The sequence below is a fragment of the Salmo trutta genome, chromosome 10 (assembly GCF_901001165.1).
Source record: "Salmo trutta chromosome 10, fSalTru1.1, whole genome shotgun sequence".
In the NCBI taxonomy this organism is placed as follows: Eukaryota; Metazoa; Chordata; class Actinopteri; order Salmoniformes; family Salmonidae; genus Salmo; species Salmo trutta.
The window spans coordinates 10,064,345-10,086,177 of NC_042966.1; the positions used below are offsets into that span (position 1 = coordinate 10,064,345).

The window sequence follows — 21,833 nt, forward strand, 5'->3', positions numbered from 1 at the left end:
CCCTCCCCCTGTCTCCCCTCCAAGTCCAACCACCCCACCTGACTCCACCCCCAAAGGTAAACAACAACAAAAAAGACAATGTAATGGAACAATGCACATTAAAACAATACCCCCCCCCACACACACACCAATATTTCTGTACATTTAAAGAAGAACAAGTAACATCACAATTAAAGTTGTTCCTCAGTAAGAGAGGTGTCTCCACGATCCTCATGCCCTCCAGGGTTTGTACGGGTGTCAAATGATTGGTTCGCAAGCTCGTATTTAATACAAATAATGAAGGAGAACCAACTCTTTCAAGAAAAGGGCTCATTGAATAATCATCTAACCTAGCTTTTTATATCTGTCATTTAAACATGTTTAAGTGGAACTACATAACAATTTTCTGTTGCACTGTTTAACACTACAAAATAAAAAATAATTAAAAAAAAGTTAAGAAAATGTTGGCAGATTCCCAAAGCTATACTCTACAGCTCTTTGTATTATTCATTCATTATAATAATTATATATATTTTTTGATAATGATGGGTCAAATATTGACCAATGAACTTTGATAAAACAATAACTAATTTTCAAAGCCTTATGGCACAGAAATAGACAAAAAGATAGAAAAGAAAGAGGGCCCGAATAGAGGTGTGCAGAGCTAGAAAAATAGGAAGGAAGGACAGGAGTGAATAAGGAGGGGGGCTACTCTATAGACTTGGTCACGAGCGACAGAGGCTGAGGGGCCGTGGAGTTGGGGTGTAGCGAGTGGGAATGACACAGCGATGCTGCCAAGGGCCTGGCCAGGGAGGCGCCTGAGGAGCCCGGTTGCCGCGAGGACGAGACATTGCCGTGGTCATGGGCTCCGTTGTGGGCTGCGCCAGGCATTTTACCCGCTGCAGCAGCAGAGTTTTCCAGCAGAACCAAAGATGGCGGAGGAGGATGCCCAGCCAGGAGGTGCGGGTGGTGGAGAGGCTGGTGGGCCGGTTTCATAGTCAGTGAGAGAGGTTGCATTTGTTCAGTCTGAGGTTTGGACTCTTTCGAGGAGGGGGAGGGGGCCACCGAGGAGGGGGAGGATGGGGGGGAGTCTAGTAAGCTTCCGTCCGAAGAGGGAGGACTGGCACAGCTGCCTTCACCTTGGATGTAGCGAATGCACTTTTTTTTTCTCCTGGAGATGGGGGACAGAGAAAGATGCTTTTTAGCATGACATCCCAGAACTGACAGCAATCTGCTGGGCAATAGCTGAGCCTTAGCAGTCAACTTAAATGCACCATCTTGTTTTATTTGCATAATGCATACCATCAGTGTCTTAAAGATTCAATCTAAAACCTATTTCTGGGCCTTAAATGATTGTTGTTTTCTGGTGCATTTAAGTGGTTGCCACCACTACAGCCTGGCTGAGGATTAAGGCTACAAGTGGCCTTCTCAGATTCCCAGGACATATACAGTACAACACAGTACACCGAACAGACAGACAGGACAATGAAATAGGAGAGGCAGCAGGATGATGAAAATGATGGATGAGAAATGGATGAAGAATAAAGAAGGATGAAGAATGGTTTTTATGGCAAATCTATAACAGCTCCCTTTTCTTTCTTCTATTTTAAAAAGTATTTTAATCTTACAAAAGCTCTGATGAAGGCCTTAAGGCCGATAGGTAAAGCTTATTAAAGAGCAGTGATACAATCAAGAGCAGTGTGCGGGCTTCTTTTCTTCTCAAACGTTTCCTCACAGACTTCTGATCTTGACTGAAACAAAGAGCTGGCCCTGGTGAAGAGCTACCGCCGGGGATCACCCTGCTCTTCTGAAATACTAGTCCTCCCTCCCTCTCTCTCTCCTCCCATCCCTCCACTATCCTGACCTCGCTCTCTCTCCTTTCCTTAGAGGGGAGAGTTTGGATGCAGAGGTAAGAGTTCAGGGGGATCCACACTATGCTGCACCTGCCCCTAAGACATATGTGTGAGTATGAAGGGTAACGGCGTCATGTTTGCATTTCTGCTCGGGTTTGGACCCTCCCCTGTCTGGCATGCCTGCAGCATGTGTGTGTGTGTGTGTGTTTGTATCTGAGATGGCTGTGTGTGTGCTATGTTCAATTGGGGTGGAGGAAGGGAGGGAGGGAGAGGGAGCCTCTGCCCACCTCATCTTACCCTGACCTCTACAACAACTCCTTATCACAAGGACTGTGCTTGCCTGAAGGGCAAATACACTGTGGTTCAGACTGTGTTGCTAGCTCACAGGGACAATGAGCAAGAAGGAGAAAGAACATTTGAACAGTACGAATTGTAGGTGGGGAGGGAGGGAAGGAAGGAGAAGGGCAGAAGTGACTGAAAGAAATGATGCTTTGGTTCAGCTAGCCTTTGAGAAATGTCAGCATCTCTGTTCTATTGTTCAATCAAGGTATGGCCTGTTTGTCAAGTCATAACCTGCCTGTACAAACAGTGTGTGAGAGAGAAAGAGGTGGAAAAAAGAGGGGGAGATCGATCAGTGAGAACTGATAAAACAGAGGAATGAAGAGAAAGGGAGAATGGGGAAAGAAAAGCAGACATTTGGACAGCCACATATACCTTACACTGATAGCATGCTGAACAAAAAAGGCAAGCACTTCTGTGACTGAACAATTACACAAAGAGGACAGGCACACAACATGGACACACAAGAAAGAGTAAACCACAGGGAAATGTCAACTGAAAAGCAAGGAAAGGGAGTTGGGTTGAGTTGTCTGCTTGGCTGTCAAAGACCCTGTATGAGTATTGTGTGGTATTGACTGTTAGCTACCATCGTACTATGCTATTAGTCTGCCAGTGCTAGGCTGTGTCTCTTCCTCTGTCAAGGCTAAACTGATAACTGCCTGTCAAACTGCTACAAATGAGCTAATATCCATTTTTGAACAGACATATCGATTGATAGTATGTGCCTGTGTAACATATTGATTTCTCCGTCTCCAGGGGAATTACGCCAGATGCATCTTTCAGGAAATGGATCCCAGTGAGGTCTGTTAACCTCTCGGCTCCTTAAACGAAGCAGGAATTATCCCTGGCTATTCCCAAGCCTGGCCCTCTGGCACCCTGTTGCTGCCTGGCTCATCATTTACCCGTTACGTTCATGGACTAGATCAGGAAATACTGTGAGAATATCATCCCTTTCTCAATGTGATCAACGTATTAATTAAAATCTACAGTAAAGTACTTGTTACTGTTGAAACTGAGTGTGGAGCATTTCTAAAAGAGTTCAGCTGTATGAACGGCTTTGTGGATTACTTTAATTGGATGTTGACTTCAATTGAATGCCATATGAATTCAACGTTTATAACAGCTCATAAAATGTGAGGGGAAAAGTGACTCGGTAAAATCACTCAATATCCTGTTTTCTTTGAGGCAATGACAAAACGGCAGAAATCTTTCCGGTGTAATAACTCCAGATCAATATCGAAAACAAAATGACAAAAATGAAATGTGTTGATAGGTCGCATGCCTTGGGTTGACCAGTGATACACAGTACCAAACGGCATGTCACAATGGTCAGGGTAGAGGTGGGGACACAGTGCAAGCCAGACACAGAGAGGGGTATTACTTAGCAGAAACAAATACCTACCATGAAAATATTCCCAATTCAAAGACTGCTTGTGTCAGAACAGAAAGACAACATGTAGGGACTAAGTACGGGTTATCAGAGAGGAGTTTGGAGGAAGAAGAAGAGGAGGAGGAGGAAGAGGGCATAGAAGAAAGTCACTCTGGTGCCCTCTGAGAAGCAGGGCCAAGTCTTAGCATGACAAGGTTATCAAGAGGGCCAATTCAGACAGACACTTAAGACAGTTAGGATGTCAGGCACTTACATACAGCCTGGATAGAAAATGGATTTCAACCTTTCAACTTGGCACAAGAATGTATCAGAAACCATAAATGTGTTTTAAAAATTACATTACAACAAAAATACCCAATGGTCTCCTAAATTTGATTGTTTACAATGTTGCAACCGGGACCTTACTTTACAATGTTATTGTTATCGCCGAGGTAGTGTACAAATAACAACGCTAGTAAATCCATTTTCTGCCACTGGGCTTCAAGTTTTCAAAGAAAATAAGTAAAATGACTTGCTTAGAGAAGCTATAGCAAAAAAATCCGCAATCAGGAAAAGGAACAGATAAAAGAAGGCCATCAATTAACACATTGAAGAAAACATAATACATATATTTTCGAGGGATGTCTTGAGAAGACGTAAGAGAAGGAAGTGGTTGTCTATACGGTTGTCCTCCCATAGATACTACAGGGGTATACCTGCATGGTTTGCACCATAAACTCAGCTGGTCAAGCCCGAACAAGGCACGACACTTCTTTGGGGTATTTGCATCTGTTAGCCAAAGAGGTAGACACACAAACAATACAAAAACACAGAAAATGGACACGTCATTGACAGACAACACATGTAGGCAGGGCTTAGATTTGGGCTGTCAACACTGGGACTTCCTCCACACAGACCAGGCCATCACGTCTCCAACTCCCCTCAGACCCAGTCTACCATCTGATGAGTCCTGCCCCTCATTGTGGCTAATTCCTAAAGAGAATAAACCCTATAGGACCCGCCCAACCCCACATCTATATGTTGAGAATCTAGAGTTATATACAAACACCACTCAGACAAACACACGCACACACATTGACACATACCCTGTTAACCCTGTTCCCAAACACCAATAAAACTAGTGGATAGAGGCAGGCCAAACTGGCAGGGCTGGGTTGGAGGAAGAATTGGGAGGTGGCGAAAGCCTGGCGAAGGAAGGAGAGAGGGAGTCGGGGAGGGAAGGAGGAAGTCCCAGCTCAGAGAACAGCCGTCACCTGGCCCCGGCGTTCATGCCACACACACCATACACACCTGCACGGGCCACACCAGTTATTCTGCTGATCGAGCCCAAAGCGCGCTCGACACTTCTTAGGAGCGCTCAGGTCTGATGCCACAACAGGGAGGGAAGCCAGCAGAGAGGAAGAAAAACAAAAAAGGGGGGAAGAGAAAGAGGAGAAAAATAAAGGAGAAAAATCGTAAACCAGTGAGGCTGCGAGTCTCGAAATCGTGGCATATTTATCTTATTTCCCCCCCTAATTAAAAAGATGCAAGTAATTGTGCAGTATGCCTTTATAGAAAAGGACTGTCAGAAGACACGGTTAGTGTTTCAGACATTAGTCAAATCAAACCACAGGCAAAAAGTAAACAAATGCATAAATGTGCAAGGATCAAGTTAAAAAAAGCGAATAAAAAGATAATACGCATTTGTTTAAGGTGGAGAATACGATGGGGGAAATAATGCAGACCTGATTACATTTCTGCTAAGTGCCATTCATAGTTATCTTTTTATCAGCATATTCGAAAAGGAGAGGGTATAGGTGGTAGGTAGGAAGAGGCAGCAGTATCAGACTGTTAAAATAAGGGAAGGTTTGGGTTAGTCCCTGCCAGGGAAAGCATTAAAGGGTTGAACCCTATTGAATGCAGCAAGGGCACGTCTACTTAGACCTGAATTCAAACAACTGACACAAAGTTTTCCTTTACCTTGACCTGTCAACAAACAATTTGTTGTGTAATCTTCTAGAACTCTACCATAGGCTCTACACAGGCAGCCCAATTCAGATCCCCCCCACTAATTTGTCTTTTGACCAATCAGATCAGCTCTGAAAATGTGAAAAAATCTGATGTGGTCAAAAGACCAATTAGTGGAAAATAAAATATCAGAATTGGGCTACCTGTGTAAACGCAGCCATAATGGCTTAATAATCAAATGTAGAGCAAAGTTTACACTTGGGTCAAAGGAGGAATCCTGTGGTGAGTTGTTTGAATACAGGCCTTAGTTTGAGCAGAGACAGCATAGAAAGGGAATAGGCCCAACTCATGCTGGCCCAGGGAAAGGAACAGGTGCAGCTACTGAAGCAAATAGATTAAGGAGGTTTACCCTGACTGATATCAAATCTCTGGGTCATAACTCAACATTAAGATTCTTTAACTTTTACAGTCACTGCTAGAAATATATACTACATATTGATTTGGCCAAATGGGGAAGATTGTTCTGGAATGAATTACTTTAACATAGAAGCATCATTAAATAAATGTGTAAGTATATAAAATAAAACAGACTTTTGCTAGTATAATAAATAAAATGGTCAAATAAATAAACATAAGCAACATTTTAAGAAAGAAAGAAGCAAACAAAGCCAATAACATCCTTCAAAATATTGTATTTAGCTTAGTAAAATTACTTTAAATAGAATATAAATCACATACATAGATAAATAAATACATGATAAACAAAAAGAGAAAAAAAAACAAGTTAGTAATTTAAGACTCAAAATGACATTAGCACCTGTAATCGGAGGGAGTGAAAGGCAAGGGTTTGGAAAATATTCTCTGTGTTCTGAAAAAAAGAACAGATAGAGAGGCCTTCAAGAGGGGATCCGTCACGTAAACGAGCGTAAAATACAGTTTAATATGCCGCATTTCTCCTTCTCAACTCACAATATGGATTATCAGAAGAATGTGAATAATAAGAATATAAAATGAAGAAATAATAGAATTAGCAAACCTCCTTAATTTCAAGAAGTGGGTGATTTTTGTTTGTTTGTGTGCATGCATGCAGACAAGCAGGGGCAGCCCAAGTTACACACACACACACACACACACACATGCACCCACAAACGCGCACACACACAGACACACACACAAGCACAGTCTATCTGCAGGGCACAGGCATTATAACACACAGACACACACAACACTGGCAGTTAATGGCTCTCACAACGCTTAAATTTCACATTCTCAAAACACATATCACAGTATCATAAATGCTGGGGGGCAAAGTGGAGAGGGGTGATGTTGGCGGGGGTGAGGAGGAGGGATGAGGCTGGTGGGGGGGGGGGGGGTGTCATGCATATTCAATGTTATTAGCTGGGGAACGCTAGGGGAGGGGATGGGGAATGGAAGGAGGGGGCGAACAAGCAAGTCTACCATTTAAATATTGCATTGGGTAGCATAACTATGTACAAAAAAACGAGCCAGGCACAACAACACAAAAAGAAAAAAAAAACGGGCTAGACTTTTATCTTGTGAGATGTCACACAGTCCTGACACATGATGGGGCTCCTCTAATAGGAGGTAATTGGCGCTCACTTACCATTGCCCTCTCCTGGCTGCTTATCCCTTTTTCTCTTCTTCTTTTTGCCCTGTTGGTTACCCGCCAAAAGAAGAGAAATAGACAGGAACCTTAGTTATTATATTGCAGAAGACCCGAGACATGAAATAAAAACGGGGCCCATATTTCTGTTTATTTATTTATTCATTCATTCTCTCTCTCTCTCTCTTTCTCTGTCCGCTGGTTTTAACTGCCACTGCAGGCCATAACAGAATTTTCCCTTCTCACTTTTTGTACTTTTTCCCCCTTCTTTTATTTTGCTGCATTTTATATATAGGCTTTGTTGGTTTGTAGTGAGGGAGTCAGATTTGTGCACAATGCTTTGGGCAGGCTGAGAGGAGTCAGAGTTTCACTGGTCAACCTGTACTGCTGGACACACCAACGCTGGGAGAGAAACTTCCTTCAGCATCAGCATTTCCGGGCTTTTAGACCCTGTTTAAATAGCCCAACATATCTACTGTAAAGTATATTGGTGATTCCATCGACTAAGGTGCTTAGGGAAACAGACAGCAGGCATGGCTAGCGAGGTGAACTCTCAGCTCAGACAGAACAGTAAGAGCACTCATCCCAGGCACATGTCCTTGTGAGGGGAGAAGTACAGGATGTACATGTTGAAAACTTAAAAACTTACATAGTTATCTCGTGCTGACCAGCCGGGGTAGAGCTGCATGTGAAGCTGTCGCTCTTTCCGGGCCAGCTCGTAGTATTTCGCCTGCTCCTCTCGTGTTAGGGCGTGCCACTACAGACAGACACACAGAAAAAGAGAGAGGGAGGGGAAGAGAGAGGGACAGGACAAAATACAAAGAGATGAGTGCAAGGCGAGAAGACTATAATTGTCAACAGTAAATATGAACGTGTTCAGCCAAGAGCTGTGAGAGGTAGAGACAAAATAAGACAGGTTGCCTTTGTCTCCCAGACCCAGTAGCAGGCCTATAGTCAACTAAACCACACAGTGTGTGCGGTGGATGGATATCTTCCCTCATTCATAGTCCCTTGTACAGGGAGTTACCAAGCTGTATCTGTATAGTGAGTGAGCCTCTGTATAGTTGTGCTGTCTCTCTCTCACCCTTCGTCCCAGGATCTGGTTGATGGCGGCGCTCTCTTTCAACGTGCACTCGGCCACCACCTTGGCCCTCATCTCCTTCATGTAGAGCATAAAGGCGTTCAGCGGCTTCTTTATGTGGGGCTGCTTCTTCTTCTCATCCTCCTTTTTCGAGTCCTGGTGTTTCCTGTGGAGTGTGTACAGTATAGTACTGTATGGTTGGCAAATACCCAGAATTGGTATTAAACAGATTATTGTAATGGTAGAATTTTGAACAACAATACCAGTGCCAAGTTTGACTACACTGCTGTTTAGTTTACAATGGTGAAAACAACCAGGTGTGTGTACTCACGAGCTGTTGAGGCCTATGTCGCTGTGGGAGGACTCCTGCTTGACGTTGGGCGTGACGATGGCGGGGTGGGGGATGCCGGTCTGGTGCAAACTGTGGTGAGGGGGGACCATGTGGTGAGGGAACCTGGAGGACAGAAAACTGTGTAAATCGTCAGAGTGGACACGTGTGAAATGGAAGATGGACACATATTAGACACAAACAGAAACAGAATATGCTCACTCGACATTCATACAGATGTGCATATATACAGGGCCGAATCCTACCTTGAGGTCCGAGCATGAAAGTCCGATTTTCACGCAAATCTCTCATTGACGTCCAATGCATGACTTAACACAAACGCTTGAGTTTCGCACACGTCTATCAAGAAAGGATTCGGCCCATAAGTATCACAGAATGTAGATCTCACAATCACATCGAAACTGTTACACAGCAAACACACGCTACACATCATAATGAGTCATATTTCATATAGTATATTCATTTTAAAAAGAGAGCTGTTTTTGTGTCGGAGTGGGAAGAGTGTTAAATAGAAAGACAGGGCAGCCATTGCACTGAAGGTTTATCTTTGACAAGCCAAAATGGTCCATACAGACACTTCAACTACATGTGTCCTTGTAATGGATTCTATAAAATCCTTACTTGCTTCTATAACCGAGACAAAATAGTGACTTGGCTCCCCTTTCCTCCAAGGTGAATTCAGTGTTTAGTGCTGCCACCCCTCTCTCCGGACTGTGGATGACAAATACAGGTCCCAGGATGTCTTGCCCCACTTTACAATGTGACAAACTACAAGTCTATGGAGTCTTGTGCCAATCCGTTGTGTGAGCTGATGTCAAATCCCAGTCCCAGTGCACCACTTTATCTTTAACCATTGGCAAGGCACCTTTTTCTGTGCATCACTGTGTTAGGCCTAGGCCTATTCTATCTGTCCTCATGCTAGATCAGAATTATTAATAGTGTTATCATTCTTTATCTCCCCCCTCTACATCTTCATAATACTGGTAGAATCATTTCATCATCTCCCACAGCTACAGTGATTGAGGGCAATAACCCGCATCTATGGAGCTGTGTGTATGTGTGTGTGTGTGTGTGTGTGTGTGTGTGTGTGTGTGTGTGTGTGTGTGTGTGTGTGTGTGTGTGTGTGTAAGATTATTTGTATGAGTGTGTCTGTGTGTGCACAGTATATATCTCAGCTATGCATGACCGTTCACAAATCATAGAAAAAGAGTGGAGGATGAAGAAGGGCAAAAAAGGAGGAATATTCTATATATTTTTTTAAACAGCTCATTATCTGGCTATGTCTGGCTGCATGGCTCGGAGCCAGAATATAATGATGAGCATAAACTCGCCAGGAACAACTCGTTTCTGTTGCAGGCGATCTCTGGGGAGTGTTCCCTCCCTCCTCCCTCTCTCTTGCTCACTCCTCTCCTCCACTGCTCTTCTCTCTTCCCTTCATCATTGACACGTTTGTGTTTGCGCCATGTCATCTGCTGAGGCGACCGTGGCAGTGGCTGCGGATCACTCATCATTAGCCCGCCACACTTCCTCTACTCTCTCTCTTCCTCTTTCTCTCTTTTTCCTTCCTTCTCACTGTTTCTCTCTCTCTTGGTGCTCTTGTTAAGTTTCCTCTGTTCCAGCATCCAATTTTTTTCTCTTCTTCCTTCTCTACACTCCTCCTCCTCCTCCTCCTGCTCCCTGTCGCCTTACCACATCCACACTCCCCCTCCCTCGCCCCAGCTGCCACCGCGCGGCCCAGGTTATGGTTTAAACATGACGGCCATCCCTTTGATGTGCGGGGGCATCATCATCTTGCCTCATCAGCACAGAACAGAACATCGCCTTGGACCAATTTAGCCAACCCCCAGGCTCCTATGTCTCAATCTGAAAGGCAAGGATGGGGGGTGGGTCATTGGCTGCAACGCAGGCCCAGTGTCAGCCAGTGCCATTTAATTGCCAATGTGAGGAAGTACCCCTGTGCCTGGTTAATGTACAGGATAACGAACTCGGCCGGCGCGCTTTCCCTTCCGCAGGAAAAAAGAGGGGTAGCGAGGGAGGAAGGGAGAGATAGCGATGAGGGGGGAACATATCAAAGCGCAGGCATTGGGCAGGGGGGCGAGGGGTTTACACTTCTCCCCACCTGTCACATACAGGGCCCGCCAGAGATAATGGACCTGTACGGTTCCAATCCCATTATCAAAATAATGTCTCTCATTTGCTCCGTTCGACTGACTCTGCTCTCTCTCTGCCTTTTTTTCCCCCTTCCAGAGAATGTATTTTTTTAACAGGACCTAGGTGTAAGGTGCTCATTGAGTGGGTGCAAGGTACGAGAGCCAGACTTGCTCTCTGCATCCTAATTGGGCCGGTATGTGGCACTAGGGGCTAGTACTGAAGACCTAGTTCTCTTGTAAAGATCTGGCTAGCCAGTAAAATACAGGATCAGGACATCTAAATGTAGTTATTAGACATGGACTGGACTTTATAACTACTGGATGTCTTGTGCCATATTTAAGCAAGAAAAGCCCTTTTAAAGCCAAGAGACAATTCTCAACAAAAAAACTTTTTTTTGCTTCCGAAACCCTGTCATATACACAATTATCCAAACCTTTCTACTCTGTGCCATTTCTCTACGCCGTTGACAACCCAATCGGACATCATTTTTTTTGTCAATTCCCCAGTGGAAGTTATAACAAGGACATGCTAAAGTCCCTTTCTCCAGAGAGATGGAGACCTCCACCTATTCAGCTATGCTAATTCAATTAGGGCTCATCAGAACGCATTAGCTCTCCCCAGCCCCACAGCCCAGCCAATCCCCCATCCAGTAGATTCAATTAGCCTTGCTGGAAATAAGATGATCACAATGTAGAGGCCGTCATTAGGGGTGAATTAGCTGTCACTTAAAACACAGGTCCACTAGATGCTGCCAGGTCCTGGTTAGTCTGGCTGCCTGTGCTCTACCAGACACCAGACGCACCCTGCCTGTACCTGAGAGCAGGGCAACCAGGGCTAGGATGGGGAGAGGGGGGGGGGGGGGGGGGGCAAGGTCTGCTTCAGGGGGGTTGCTGGAATGGAAGAGGGACCCAATAGGGATAGAGAGGAGAAATTAGCCCCATCTTAACCCTGCTACACAGATGACACCCACATATGGAAAACAAGGCTGTGCTACATTGAACTGTGAAGGTGGTTGGGTCTGTTCCTAAAGCCACAAGGGAGTCTGGATCAAGGGGTGGCCATCAATGATAGAAACTATCAACCTAAGTATGTAGGTAATGTGCATTAATGAAGAATACACGTGAAGGTATATAGTTTCAATGTAAGGCTAACCAAGAAAAATAACAAACGAAGAGCTATTGGCTCACCTAGCCTCTCTTTTTAACAGAAAGTGTGAGATCAAACTGCTTTTCTCCTTTTAATTAAAAGGAGTGTTCCAAGAGGCCATGTCAGAGTGTGTGTGCATGTATGTGTGTGTGTGAGGGAGAGAGAGAGAGAGAGAGAGGGTGGGGATAAGTAACCCGAGTGCACACGTGTTCAATGTCAAAGTTCTGAGGGTGTGAGGTACTATTTCACAACATTAACCTTTCCATACCCTATTCGAGGCCTCCCTCTCTCTTCTTCCCTTCTTTTGCATTCTCTCTCCTTTCCTCCCTTGCTCACACTTATCCATCAACGTCACAGAGGTCTGAACAGTCGACTCTCAGGAGCTGCTTTTCCAATCAGCACGTAATTAAACTGAAGTTTGGCCTGTTCCCCATACTCCCTAGGCCTCTGCCTCTCCCCCCTCCCCTCAAAACTATAAACCATCACCGTTCCAAACCCTCCAGCTGCCTGCAATGAAATGCCTGTGAATACTGCTCTGGGCTCAGGGAGAGGGAGAGAGACAGGGGAAAAGGGAAAGGGAGGGGCGGCCATATGGAATTGTTTGTTTTTGTTGTTGTCGTTTTCGAAAAGACTCTGAACCTACAAATCATGGGGTACTTGTCATCCACAGTTAACTCTTCCCTCTTCCCACACAATGCAGAGAATTATAGCACAGCCCCCGGGGGAGCCATGCCAAGTTAAACACATAATACAACAACAACAAACATATGTGCCCCCCCTGGGTCCACTTGAGTCCACAGCTCTCCTCTTGAGCTGGACTCTAATGGACCCAACAAAGCATTAGCCAAGTGTCAAGCCCCAGTCTACATCATTCTCTCCATTTAAATGTCTATATGTTTATTTATCAATGTGTCTGGTGGCTAAAAACTAGGACATGCCCCGTTCATTACAGATGTGGCTGACATGCAGCTAGGGTAAATGTTCTTCAGGGGCCTCATTAGAAAGTGATAAATATAATTAATATTTCAACACATAGTGGGGGACACTGGAGGATTGGCCTTTTGAGCACGGAGACGAGAGTGTGCATTCTCCTTAAGGGAGAAGTTTACGCAGACTGTGTGTGACGCCTGTGTGTGCACCCGTGTCATGGCCTCCTCCTATGTGTGTGTGTGTGTGTGTGTGTGTGTGTGTGTGTATCTCCCAAGGCTCAACTCACCTTTGCATGGATGCATTGACAGTGAGTGCAGTCGGGTAGGGGTGTCTAAAACCCCCTGTTGTGATTGGGTAAACAGGTTGACCTTGCCTAGGAGAAGGAAAAAGAACAAAGGGAAGAGAGGGAGGTAAAGAAATGGTTGATGGAAGGAGAGGAGGTAAAGCCCTCTCCCCCCGATCGCAGGTCTCTTTATTCTCATTTGATCAGGACTAAAATCTAGGGGATTGCAGAGTGCGGATCAAAGGAGAGGCAAACTCCGAACAATTTGAATACCACAAATTTGATAGGAATGGCTAATTAAATTTCATAACCCTTCGCTCGGTGTCGACGGAGAGGGAGCCCCTTCCTCCCCGAGCTGGAACTAGGTGTTTTGTTGTGATAATTAAAGACGAAGCGCGGGACTCTTTAATGGAGCCATCACGCTAATTGAGGTCTACACATCCAAAGACAAACAATAATGAATGTAAATTTATACCAAAATAAAGTGCAGCAAATCAAAGGGTGCCGTGGCTGCGCTCGGGGCCTCTTCCGGTATTTACATCGCGGTGAGAAAACATTAAATTAACAGAGCTTAATTTGTAGCCTTTTGTCATATTAACAAGTGTTGACAAGAGTTACCAGGGGAGAGCCCCCGTGTGGAATTGTGGGTAAAATACGGGCAATCACGGTTCATTAATCTAATTGGACAATACAGAGAAATGCAAAAATGCATTTGCCACAAAGAAGCAAGTTGGGGCTGGAGCAAAGGGGAGGGGGGTTAGGAAGCCGCAGTGTGCTTCTGAGGCCCAGTAGTTGGTCCATTGCCAGAATGTATAAACTGGAGACAGTGGTCAGCCAGGAGTCAAATCAGTGCTTGATCAAAACTGAGAGGGCCGAGTTTGAGATAAGTGGATACCGAGCTTTCCCTATGTGCTCTTCTTATGATGTTACCAGTCAGGAAAATACAGAAATCAAGCTCTTAGAAAACCCAACAAAACCATTTGACATTGCCTCTGACGGAGAACCATTTGACATTATAAACTGGGTGGTTCTATCCCTGAATGCTGATTGGCTGATAGCCGTGGTATATATACCACGGGTATGACAGCATTTCTTTTTAATACTCTAATTACATTGGTAACCAGTTTATAATAGCAATAAGGCACCTCAGGGGTTTGTGATATATGGCCAATATATCACGGCTAAGGGCTGTGTCCAGGCACTCGGCGTTGCGTCATGAATAAGAACCGCTGTTAGCCGTGATATTTTGGCCATATACCACACCTCCTCGGGCCTTATTGCTAAATTACATCATCTACATTAGGGATGCTGATTTTATACCGTAACGATATACTTAATGATCCAAACCACTAAATAGATCTACATCTAGACATAGTTATAAACATTGTAGCTGTAGAGCAATAAAAAACATGCTTGATGACAGTGGAGAAAGAGGATAATAAAATGTTGCTTACTGTGGTACTAACCAGCCTAGCGGATGGGGGAGCTGCCCTACAGAGCCAGGCGATAGAGGGTAATAGGGAGATATGTCTGGGTGTTGTGGAGGCCTTGGAATTCCTGGAGAGAAAGAGAGAGAAAAGGTAGAGAGAGCAAGGGTAGAGGGACAAATAAAGAGGGAGAGAGGGATGGACCCCGAAACATCAGTCAGTGTTAAATTCCTCCTTTGTGAGTTTCATAATGAACAGAGTCGACATCACAGGAAGCTGGGTGGGTGGAGAGGAGGAGGAGGAAGAGCGGTTGCGCTCACATGTACACAGTGCTAAATCACACGTCCTGATCAAAGCTGTTTGAGTCTGGCGGTACGGTGTCATAACGTGTTGAGAGAAAGAGGGGGGGATAAACAGGGTTTGACTTCATATAAACCCAACAAGTTCTCTTACTGTCATAAGCATGAATGAAGGGATGTTATAAACAGTCTCTGCAAGTTATTAATGGCCAGCTTGTTTCATAGCTAATATACTGGGTGACACTACAGTGTTGTATTTGCCTAGCTGTCTTTATCTGACATAGGCTCTTACAAGCATTTCGCTACACCCGCAATAACATCGGCTAAATATGTGTATGTGACCAATAGAATGTGATTTGATTTATGACTTTCGATAACATCTATGACATGCTTATGACATTGTAAAGTAGGTCTTATAAATAGGGGCCCTTGGTTTCCAGCTTCTTTTAACCAGAATTAGTTCATCCTATTCCTCCTAACATTTTTAATAACAGAGACAGAAATTATGTAGTTTTCCCATCTGATGCACAGTGGCAGAGATGTCCTACAGAGGGCACTGCGAAACAATCACACATTTGCCAATGTCGCAATCACTTACTGTGGCAGCTGACAGGCAAATAAAACACGCAAATAAAACACGCAGACAAGCCACCCAAAACACTAGGCCTCCAAAGGTTTGTCATAAAAAAAAGGAGGAATGTCGAAAGCGAGGAAATTATGGCTTTTCCATTTTTCTGGTGTTGAGCGTTAAAACATGACAAGGAAGTGTTTGAGTTCCACTGGCAGACAGCACAGCGGAGGGACTTTTATTTGCTCTGGTGCATTCTTTCACAGTGGTCCTGCCTGGCCTGCATATCAGTGCAGCTGTGGAGCAGTTTTTGTTTGGCTGGTGCCAATATGGCCACAGTGGACCCAGATGAAGAGTACTGCAGAACTAACCCTGGCCCCATGAATCCGTCCACAGCCGGTGTGTTGCTGGTGTGTGTCATACCCAAAGCCACAGGGCCAAGCCAGGTATTTGAAAATCGGCCCCATGGGAAGGTTTTCATAGACATTGTTCAGTGACAGGTGCCTAAGGAACATTTTGTGCATCCAAGAAGTAGACACACCCTCACTGGGGTTTGTCTCTAAAAACCGATGCCGAACTAATTGAGAACAATTTTTATAAAAAGTTATAGATCGGTAAGGGTTCCAGAGTGGCGCAGTGGTCTAAGGCATTGCATCCAAGTGCTAGAGGTGTCACTACAGACCCTGGTTCGTTTTCAGGCTGTCTCACAACCGGCCGTGATTGGGAGTCCCATAGGGTGGCGCACAATTGGCACAGCGTCGTCCGGGTTAGGGTTTGGCCGGGGCAGGTCGTCATTGTACAGTGAGGGAAAAAAGTATTTGATCCCCTGCTGATTTTGTACGTTTGCCAACTGACAAAGAAATGATCAGTATATCATTTTAATGGTAGGTTTATTTGAACAGTGAGAGACAGAATTACAACAAAAAAATCCAGAAAAACACATGTCAAAAATGTTATAAATTGATTTGCATTTTAATGAGGGAAAGTATTTGACCCCTCTGCAAAACATGACTTAGTACTTGGTGGCAAAACCCTTGTTGGCATTCACAGAGGTCAGATGTTTCTTGTAGTTGGCCACCAGGTTTGCACACATCTCAGGAGGGATTTTGTCCCACTCCTCTTCGCAGATCTTCTCCAAGTCATTAAGGTTTCAAGGCTGACATTTGGCAACTCGAACCTTCAGCTCCCTCCACAGATTTTCTATGGGATTAAGGTCTGCCGTGTGTTTTGGGTCATTGTCATGCTGGAATACCCACCCACGATCCATTTTCAATGCCCTGGCTGAGGGAAGGAGGTTCTTACCCGAGATTTGACGGTACATGGCCCCGTCCATCGTCCCTTTGATGCGGTGAAGTTGTCCTGTGCCCTTAGCAGAAAAACACCCCCAAAGCATGTTTCCACCTCCATGTTTGACAGTGGGGATGGTGTTCTTGGGGTCATAGGCAGCATTCCTCCTCCTCCAAACATGGCGAGTTGAGTTGATGCCAAAGAGCTCCATTTTGGTCTCATCTGACCACAACACTTTCCCCCAGTTATCCTCTGAATCATTCAGATGTTCATTGGCAAACTTCAGACGGGCATGTATATGTGCTTTCTTGAGCAGGGGGACCTTGCGGATGCTGCAGGATTTCAGTCCTTCACGGCGTAGTGTGTTACCAATTGTTTTCTTGGTGACTATGGTCCCAGCTGCCTTGAGATCATTGACAAGATCCTCCCGTGTAGTTCTGGGCTGATTCCTCACCGTTCTCATGATCATTGCAACTCCACGAGGGAGATTGACAGTTCTTTTGTGTTTCTTCCATTTGCGAATAATCGCACCAACTGTTGTCACCTTCTCACCAAGCTGCTTGGCGATGGTCTTGTAGCCCATTCCAGCCTTGTGTAGGTCTACAATCTTGTCCCTGACATCCTTGGAGAGCTCTTTGGTCTTGGCCATGGTGGAGAGTTTGGAATCTGATTGATTGATTGCTTCTGTGGACAGGTGTCTTTTATACAGGTAACAAGCTGAGATTAGGAGCACTCCCTTTAAGAGTGTGCTCCTAATCTCAGCTCGTTACCTATATAAAAGACACCTGGGAGCCAGAAATCTTTCTGATTGAGAGGGGGTCAAATACTTATTTCCCTCATTAAAATGCAAATCAATTTATAACATTTTTGACATGCGTTTTCTGGATTTTTTTGTTGTTATTCTGTCTCTCACTGTTGAAATAAACCTACCATTAAAATTATAGACTGATCATTTCTTTGTCAGTGGGCAAACGTACAAAATCAGCATACTTTTTTCCCTCACCGTAAAGAAGAATTTGTTCTTAACCAACTTGTCTCGTTAAATAAATCAAATAAAAAATTACACATTTGTAGCTGAGGAGGGTAACGTCGCTCTCCATTGCCATCCAGTGCTGAAGTCTTAATATAGCTTGTTAATTAATTAAACACTAAGCTCAATTAAGCAGACCATTAACTGGCACATTAAACAGCAGCTGGGTCATTATCACCCTTTTCTGAGGAAAATCATAATAAGAGACCATTATTACCTCAAAACCCTAACAAAACAACCAGAGACCCTTCAAAGCTATTCAACATTACCTCAATATTATGTACAACATATTGAAAGTGAGTTGACCTACTACGTCAAAATGTTTATTGCTGATGGACATTTAACATGAAGGAATGCTACATTTAAATTCAGTCAGACGGATGGGGCACATGCTATGGTGTGTGTGTGTGTGTGTGTGTGTGTGTGTGTGTGTGTGTGTGTGTGTGTGTGTGTGTGTGGGAGAGAAGCATTCAGGCATGTGAAGTTACACACACCCACCTCCTCCTGTAGTGTCAGAGGAGAGAGGAAATAGTGACCCTCCCCTCCCTGCCAGAGCCAAATCAACAGGCTTACTTCTGCAGGACCAGAGACACAATAGCACAGCCATAAGGAGAGAGAAGCTTTCTGTCTGAGTAGCCCTGACTGTTGTCTGCCCTCAAATACCACACACCTGGTCAGAGAAAGAAGGCCCTGCAATGCTGTGCTTTGTAAGGGCTATATCTTCCATAAATAAAACTATATTTGTGTGTGTGTGGTTGCATAGGCAGCAGTGGTAGCCTTTGTATGTGGACAACAATGAGAATTCTTCTGTGTTCATTTCAGGAATTTAAAAGAAACATTTTTTTTTCTCTTTTGTTGACCTTGGGAGAAGATCTCGTGGCTATTGTATGTTAGTTGCTGGAATATCACTATTTGGATTTGAGGACTGTGTGTCTTTGGAACAGTGGCTGGAGTGTTAACCATTTCCCAACCATTTTTACCCTTCCCAAACGGGGCATCAATGTTGTGTAGTGTAGTGTAGTGTGTGTATGTTCTCTGTCTTACCTGTTTTGGGGTCCACGTCTCCCTGTAGGTGCGGAGGGGGGTTGCCTGGTGTGAAGTGCTCATTGCTGTAGGTGATCAGAGGCGTGAGCGGGTGCACGTGGTGAGGGTGCTGTACCACTGGGACTTTATTAGACTATAAAGAGAGGGAGAGAGAGGAGGAGGGGAGAGGGGGAGAAAATAAAACAAAAGGAGAGTGTATTAATATTTGGGTTAGGGGTAGAGATGGCAGGCGCCTGCAGTAGAGTTACAACATGGCTCAGAAAGCTCTAGAAAATTGAGAGCCATCAAATGATCAACCCCCTCGGAGCGCCAAACCACCAGAGCAGAGTGAACATAGTGTGCTTGGTAATTAAGAACGCTTTTGCGGCGACACTCCGCGACTCAGTAATGCTATCTCAGACGCAGGGCTGTCATTTTAGTTTTGGACTGGGGCTGCATGACAAGGGGGCCTCTTACTGGGGGTAGATCGATCATGTGCAAACCACCAAATGTGTAAAATCCACACCCATTATAACAACCGTCAGCAATCCTCTACCATCCAACCCCTCACTTACTGCTTCACCCTACTGATTCCCTCTCCTCACTCTGCTATACACCCCTCTACCCCTCCCCTCTCTGTCCCCCCAGGGTCTGGTTTTGGAGGGGGGTAGAGGAGGAGGGGAGGTAAAGAGGATAGGGGGGCATTGTAATAAAAGCGGGGAGAAAATCCATTTCTACATTTTTGCCAAATTAGTTTTAGCTATGTAATCTTCTCTTTGTGCTCCTAAGTGGCCCAGGCCCCTTTTTCAATTACCCAAAGATTACAGTTAAGCTGAGGGGTGCTCCGCCATGGGCCATGTTAACCAGAGCTCAGCCCCCTTCTCCAGGCGCACGCACGCACACGCACACGCGCACACACACACACACACACACACACACACACACACACACACACACACACACACACACACACACACACACACACACACTAACCAGATTAGTGTTCTGGTTTAAACCACTGGCGGTGAGCTGGTCTTGCTCTTCAACTCATATTCTGTCCCTCGGCAGTCAAAGAGGCATCACTAATCAGGCTTGTGGTAACATGGCTGATGTGTGCTGGGGAAAAGGAGAGTGAGCTAGCTGGTGTGTGTATGTGTGTGTGTAGAGAGAGGGGGGGAGTAGGAGCAATGGGGGTGTGGGTAATGTTCCCTTCACAAGTTCAATTTGCACTCTTGCAGTCCAAACACACTCATTAGCAGCCCTAACCATGGCGAGGCACCAACCCAAAACCTGGCTGTGGCAATTTTCCAATAGACTTTGAAATGCATTAAAGTGGGAGAGGGAGGGAGGGATAATGTATGGACTCTATTCTCATTTAACTATACAAATGCAAAGCTGAGGGCCCTAGGCAAGACACGTGTGCAGAGCTTAATGCTGAAAATCCATCATCTCCACAGGCTGAACCAACTGTGAGCAATTTATGAGATACATTTCTGTGTAACTGACAACCAGATTGGTCTGAACTGAACTGTACCAGGCTGGAGTGGGTAAAGTTCCCTTCCAGTGGAGCTGTGAGAGGGGTAGAGAGGAGAGGGGAGGGGGAAGGGTAGCGCCAGGCGAGAGAGAGAGAGGGGGGGAGAGGGGTGGCATTCCACACCGCATGGTCCCAATGAAAGATTAATGAACCCAGTAGAACTACTGGGAAACATGGAGAGACTCTGGGGACTCATTCACAGCCCTGAGCTCAAAAGACTGGAGAGCGAGAGGAGAGAGGGAGGAAAGAGAGTGAGAGAAGAAGGGGGGGGGTTGGTTGTGGTACACGACTCGTTAAAATGAATACAAGACACAAATCAACATGTATCTTCCCCACAGTCCCCATATCTAATCTAAAAATCTTGAACAGAGGGATAAAGAAAGATGGGGATATGACAGCTGCCAAACACAGCTGACGAGGTAGCCATTGAGCAAAACGCACTGGCTGCCCCAAACGGCCTTCTCTCCTCTACCCCCTTCAGTAATGATGTGAAAGAATGTTGTCAATTCTCCCTCTGCTGAAAGGCTTTAGAGGCCATTTAAATTAGTTATTTTGTCTCCATTGAGAGACTGTTTAAAATGCCCATCCACCAAGTCTGCATTAAGAGCGAGAGACAGCGAGAGAGACAGCAAGAGATGACAGAGAGAAGGACAGACAGCGAAAGGGGGAGAGAGACAGCAAGAGATGGCAGAGAGAGAAGGACAGACAGCGAAAGGGGGAGAGAGAGAGACTGTTTGAGCATGATAGAGAGAGCGAAGCTGTGAGAGAGAGAGAGAGAGAGAGAGAGAGAGATGTAGAGAGGGATTTACATGGGGCTAACAGGCCTCCATTTCAGAAGCCCCGAGCAGAGCCAGGCAAATAATAGACAATGCAAGTGCTCCAGTTTATATGGCTTCTGGGCCATGCGGACAATACTGCTGTTTGGCTACTGTAGCGGCCAGCCTCTCTCTGTGTGACTGAGGGGAGGATTAGAACCACCCCATGAAGGGGGGAGGAAAGAGGGAGGTGTAATGTCACCCATAGAGAGAAACACTCATCAGCAATGGAGGTTTGCTGCCTTACAGAGAAGGCTAGTCTGTATCAAGACGAAATAATAAATGTATTCTGAAGTATTTGTAATGATATTTTTTTTCAGTGCAGTTATTCTAAAACAACTCTGGAGAATGCCTCAATGCAGCGAGAGGGGTGTGAGAGTGAAACATTTTGTGCAGCTTCCATTTGGGTCAAGTTGACTCACACACACACCTCTACATGCCCTAGAGTCCAGACGTCACTGACAAGCCCATAAGTTAAGCTTTTGCACTTTCACAGAGAGAACAGGTGACTCATACCAGATTCCAACACCTACAGTGCAGAGCCCATATGGACTGTAACATATGCACAGAGCTTAAGTGGAACAGCCATGGAGAGAGGCGGGATGATTTTTTGTTTTACTGATATGAGCCCAATCACACCTGAAGTTCAGGCCTTGCAGAAAACACAGGCTAGGTTCACACCATATCAACAATACAGTTTAGTCCCAACCCCCCCAAAAAATAAGATATAGCCTACACTGCGTGCGCACACACACACACACACACACACACACACACA

At 45.1% G+C, this 21,833-nt stretch overlaps 1 protein-coding gene across 32 annotated transcripts in view; it reads right to left on the bottom strand.

Moving 5' to 3' along the window:
* Positions 1 to 225: 225 nt before the first annotated feature.
* The window catches only part of LOC115201081 (transcription factor 7-like 2), a 96,383-nt gene continuing 74,775 nt past the window's right edge, over positions 226 to 21,833 (bottom strand). For 3 of the 32 annotated variants that reach the window (XM_029764337.1, XM_029764325.1, XM_029764350.1), the window contains 10 exons: positions 18,728 to 18,860; positions 14,527 to 14,629; positions 13,076 to 13,162; positions 8,545 to 8,682; positions 8,217 to 8,403; positions 7,782 to 7,889; positions 7,133 to 7,196; positions 6,326 to 6,376; positions 4,257 to 4,329; positions 226 to 1,150 (listed from right to left, as the gene is read on the bottom strand). In XM_029764337.1, coding sequence (XP_029620197.1) covers positions 688 to 1,150; positions 4,257 to 4,329; positions 6,326 to 6,376; positions 7,133 to 7,196; positions 7,782 to 7,889; positions 8,217 to 8,403; positions 8,545 to 8,682; positions 13,076 to 13,162; positions 14,527 to 14,629; positions 18,728 to 18,860 — 1,407 coding nt within the window. In that variant the 3' untranslated portion in view covers positions 226 to 687. Of the gene's footprint in view, positions 1,151 to 3,572; positions 3,635 to 4,255; positions 4,330 to 4,851; positions 4,925 to 6,325; positions 6,377 to 7,132; positions 7,197 to 7,781; positions 7,890 to 8,216; positions 8,404 to 8,544; positions 8,683 to 13,075; positions 13,163 to 14,526; positions 14,630 to 18,727; positions 18,861 to 21,833 lie in introns of those variants that run through there. The other 29 variants (XM_029764342.1, XM_029764336.1, XM_029764355.1 and 26 more) reach the window with 26 other exon arrangements.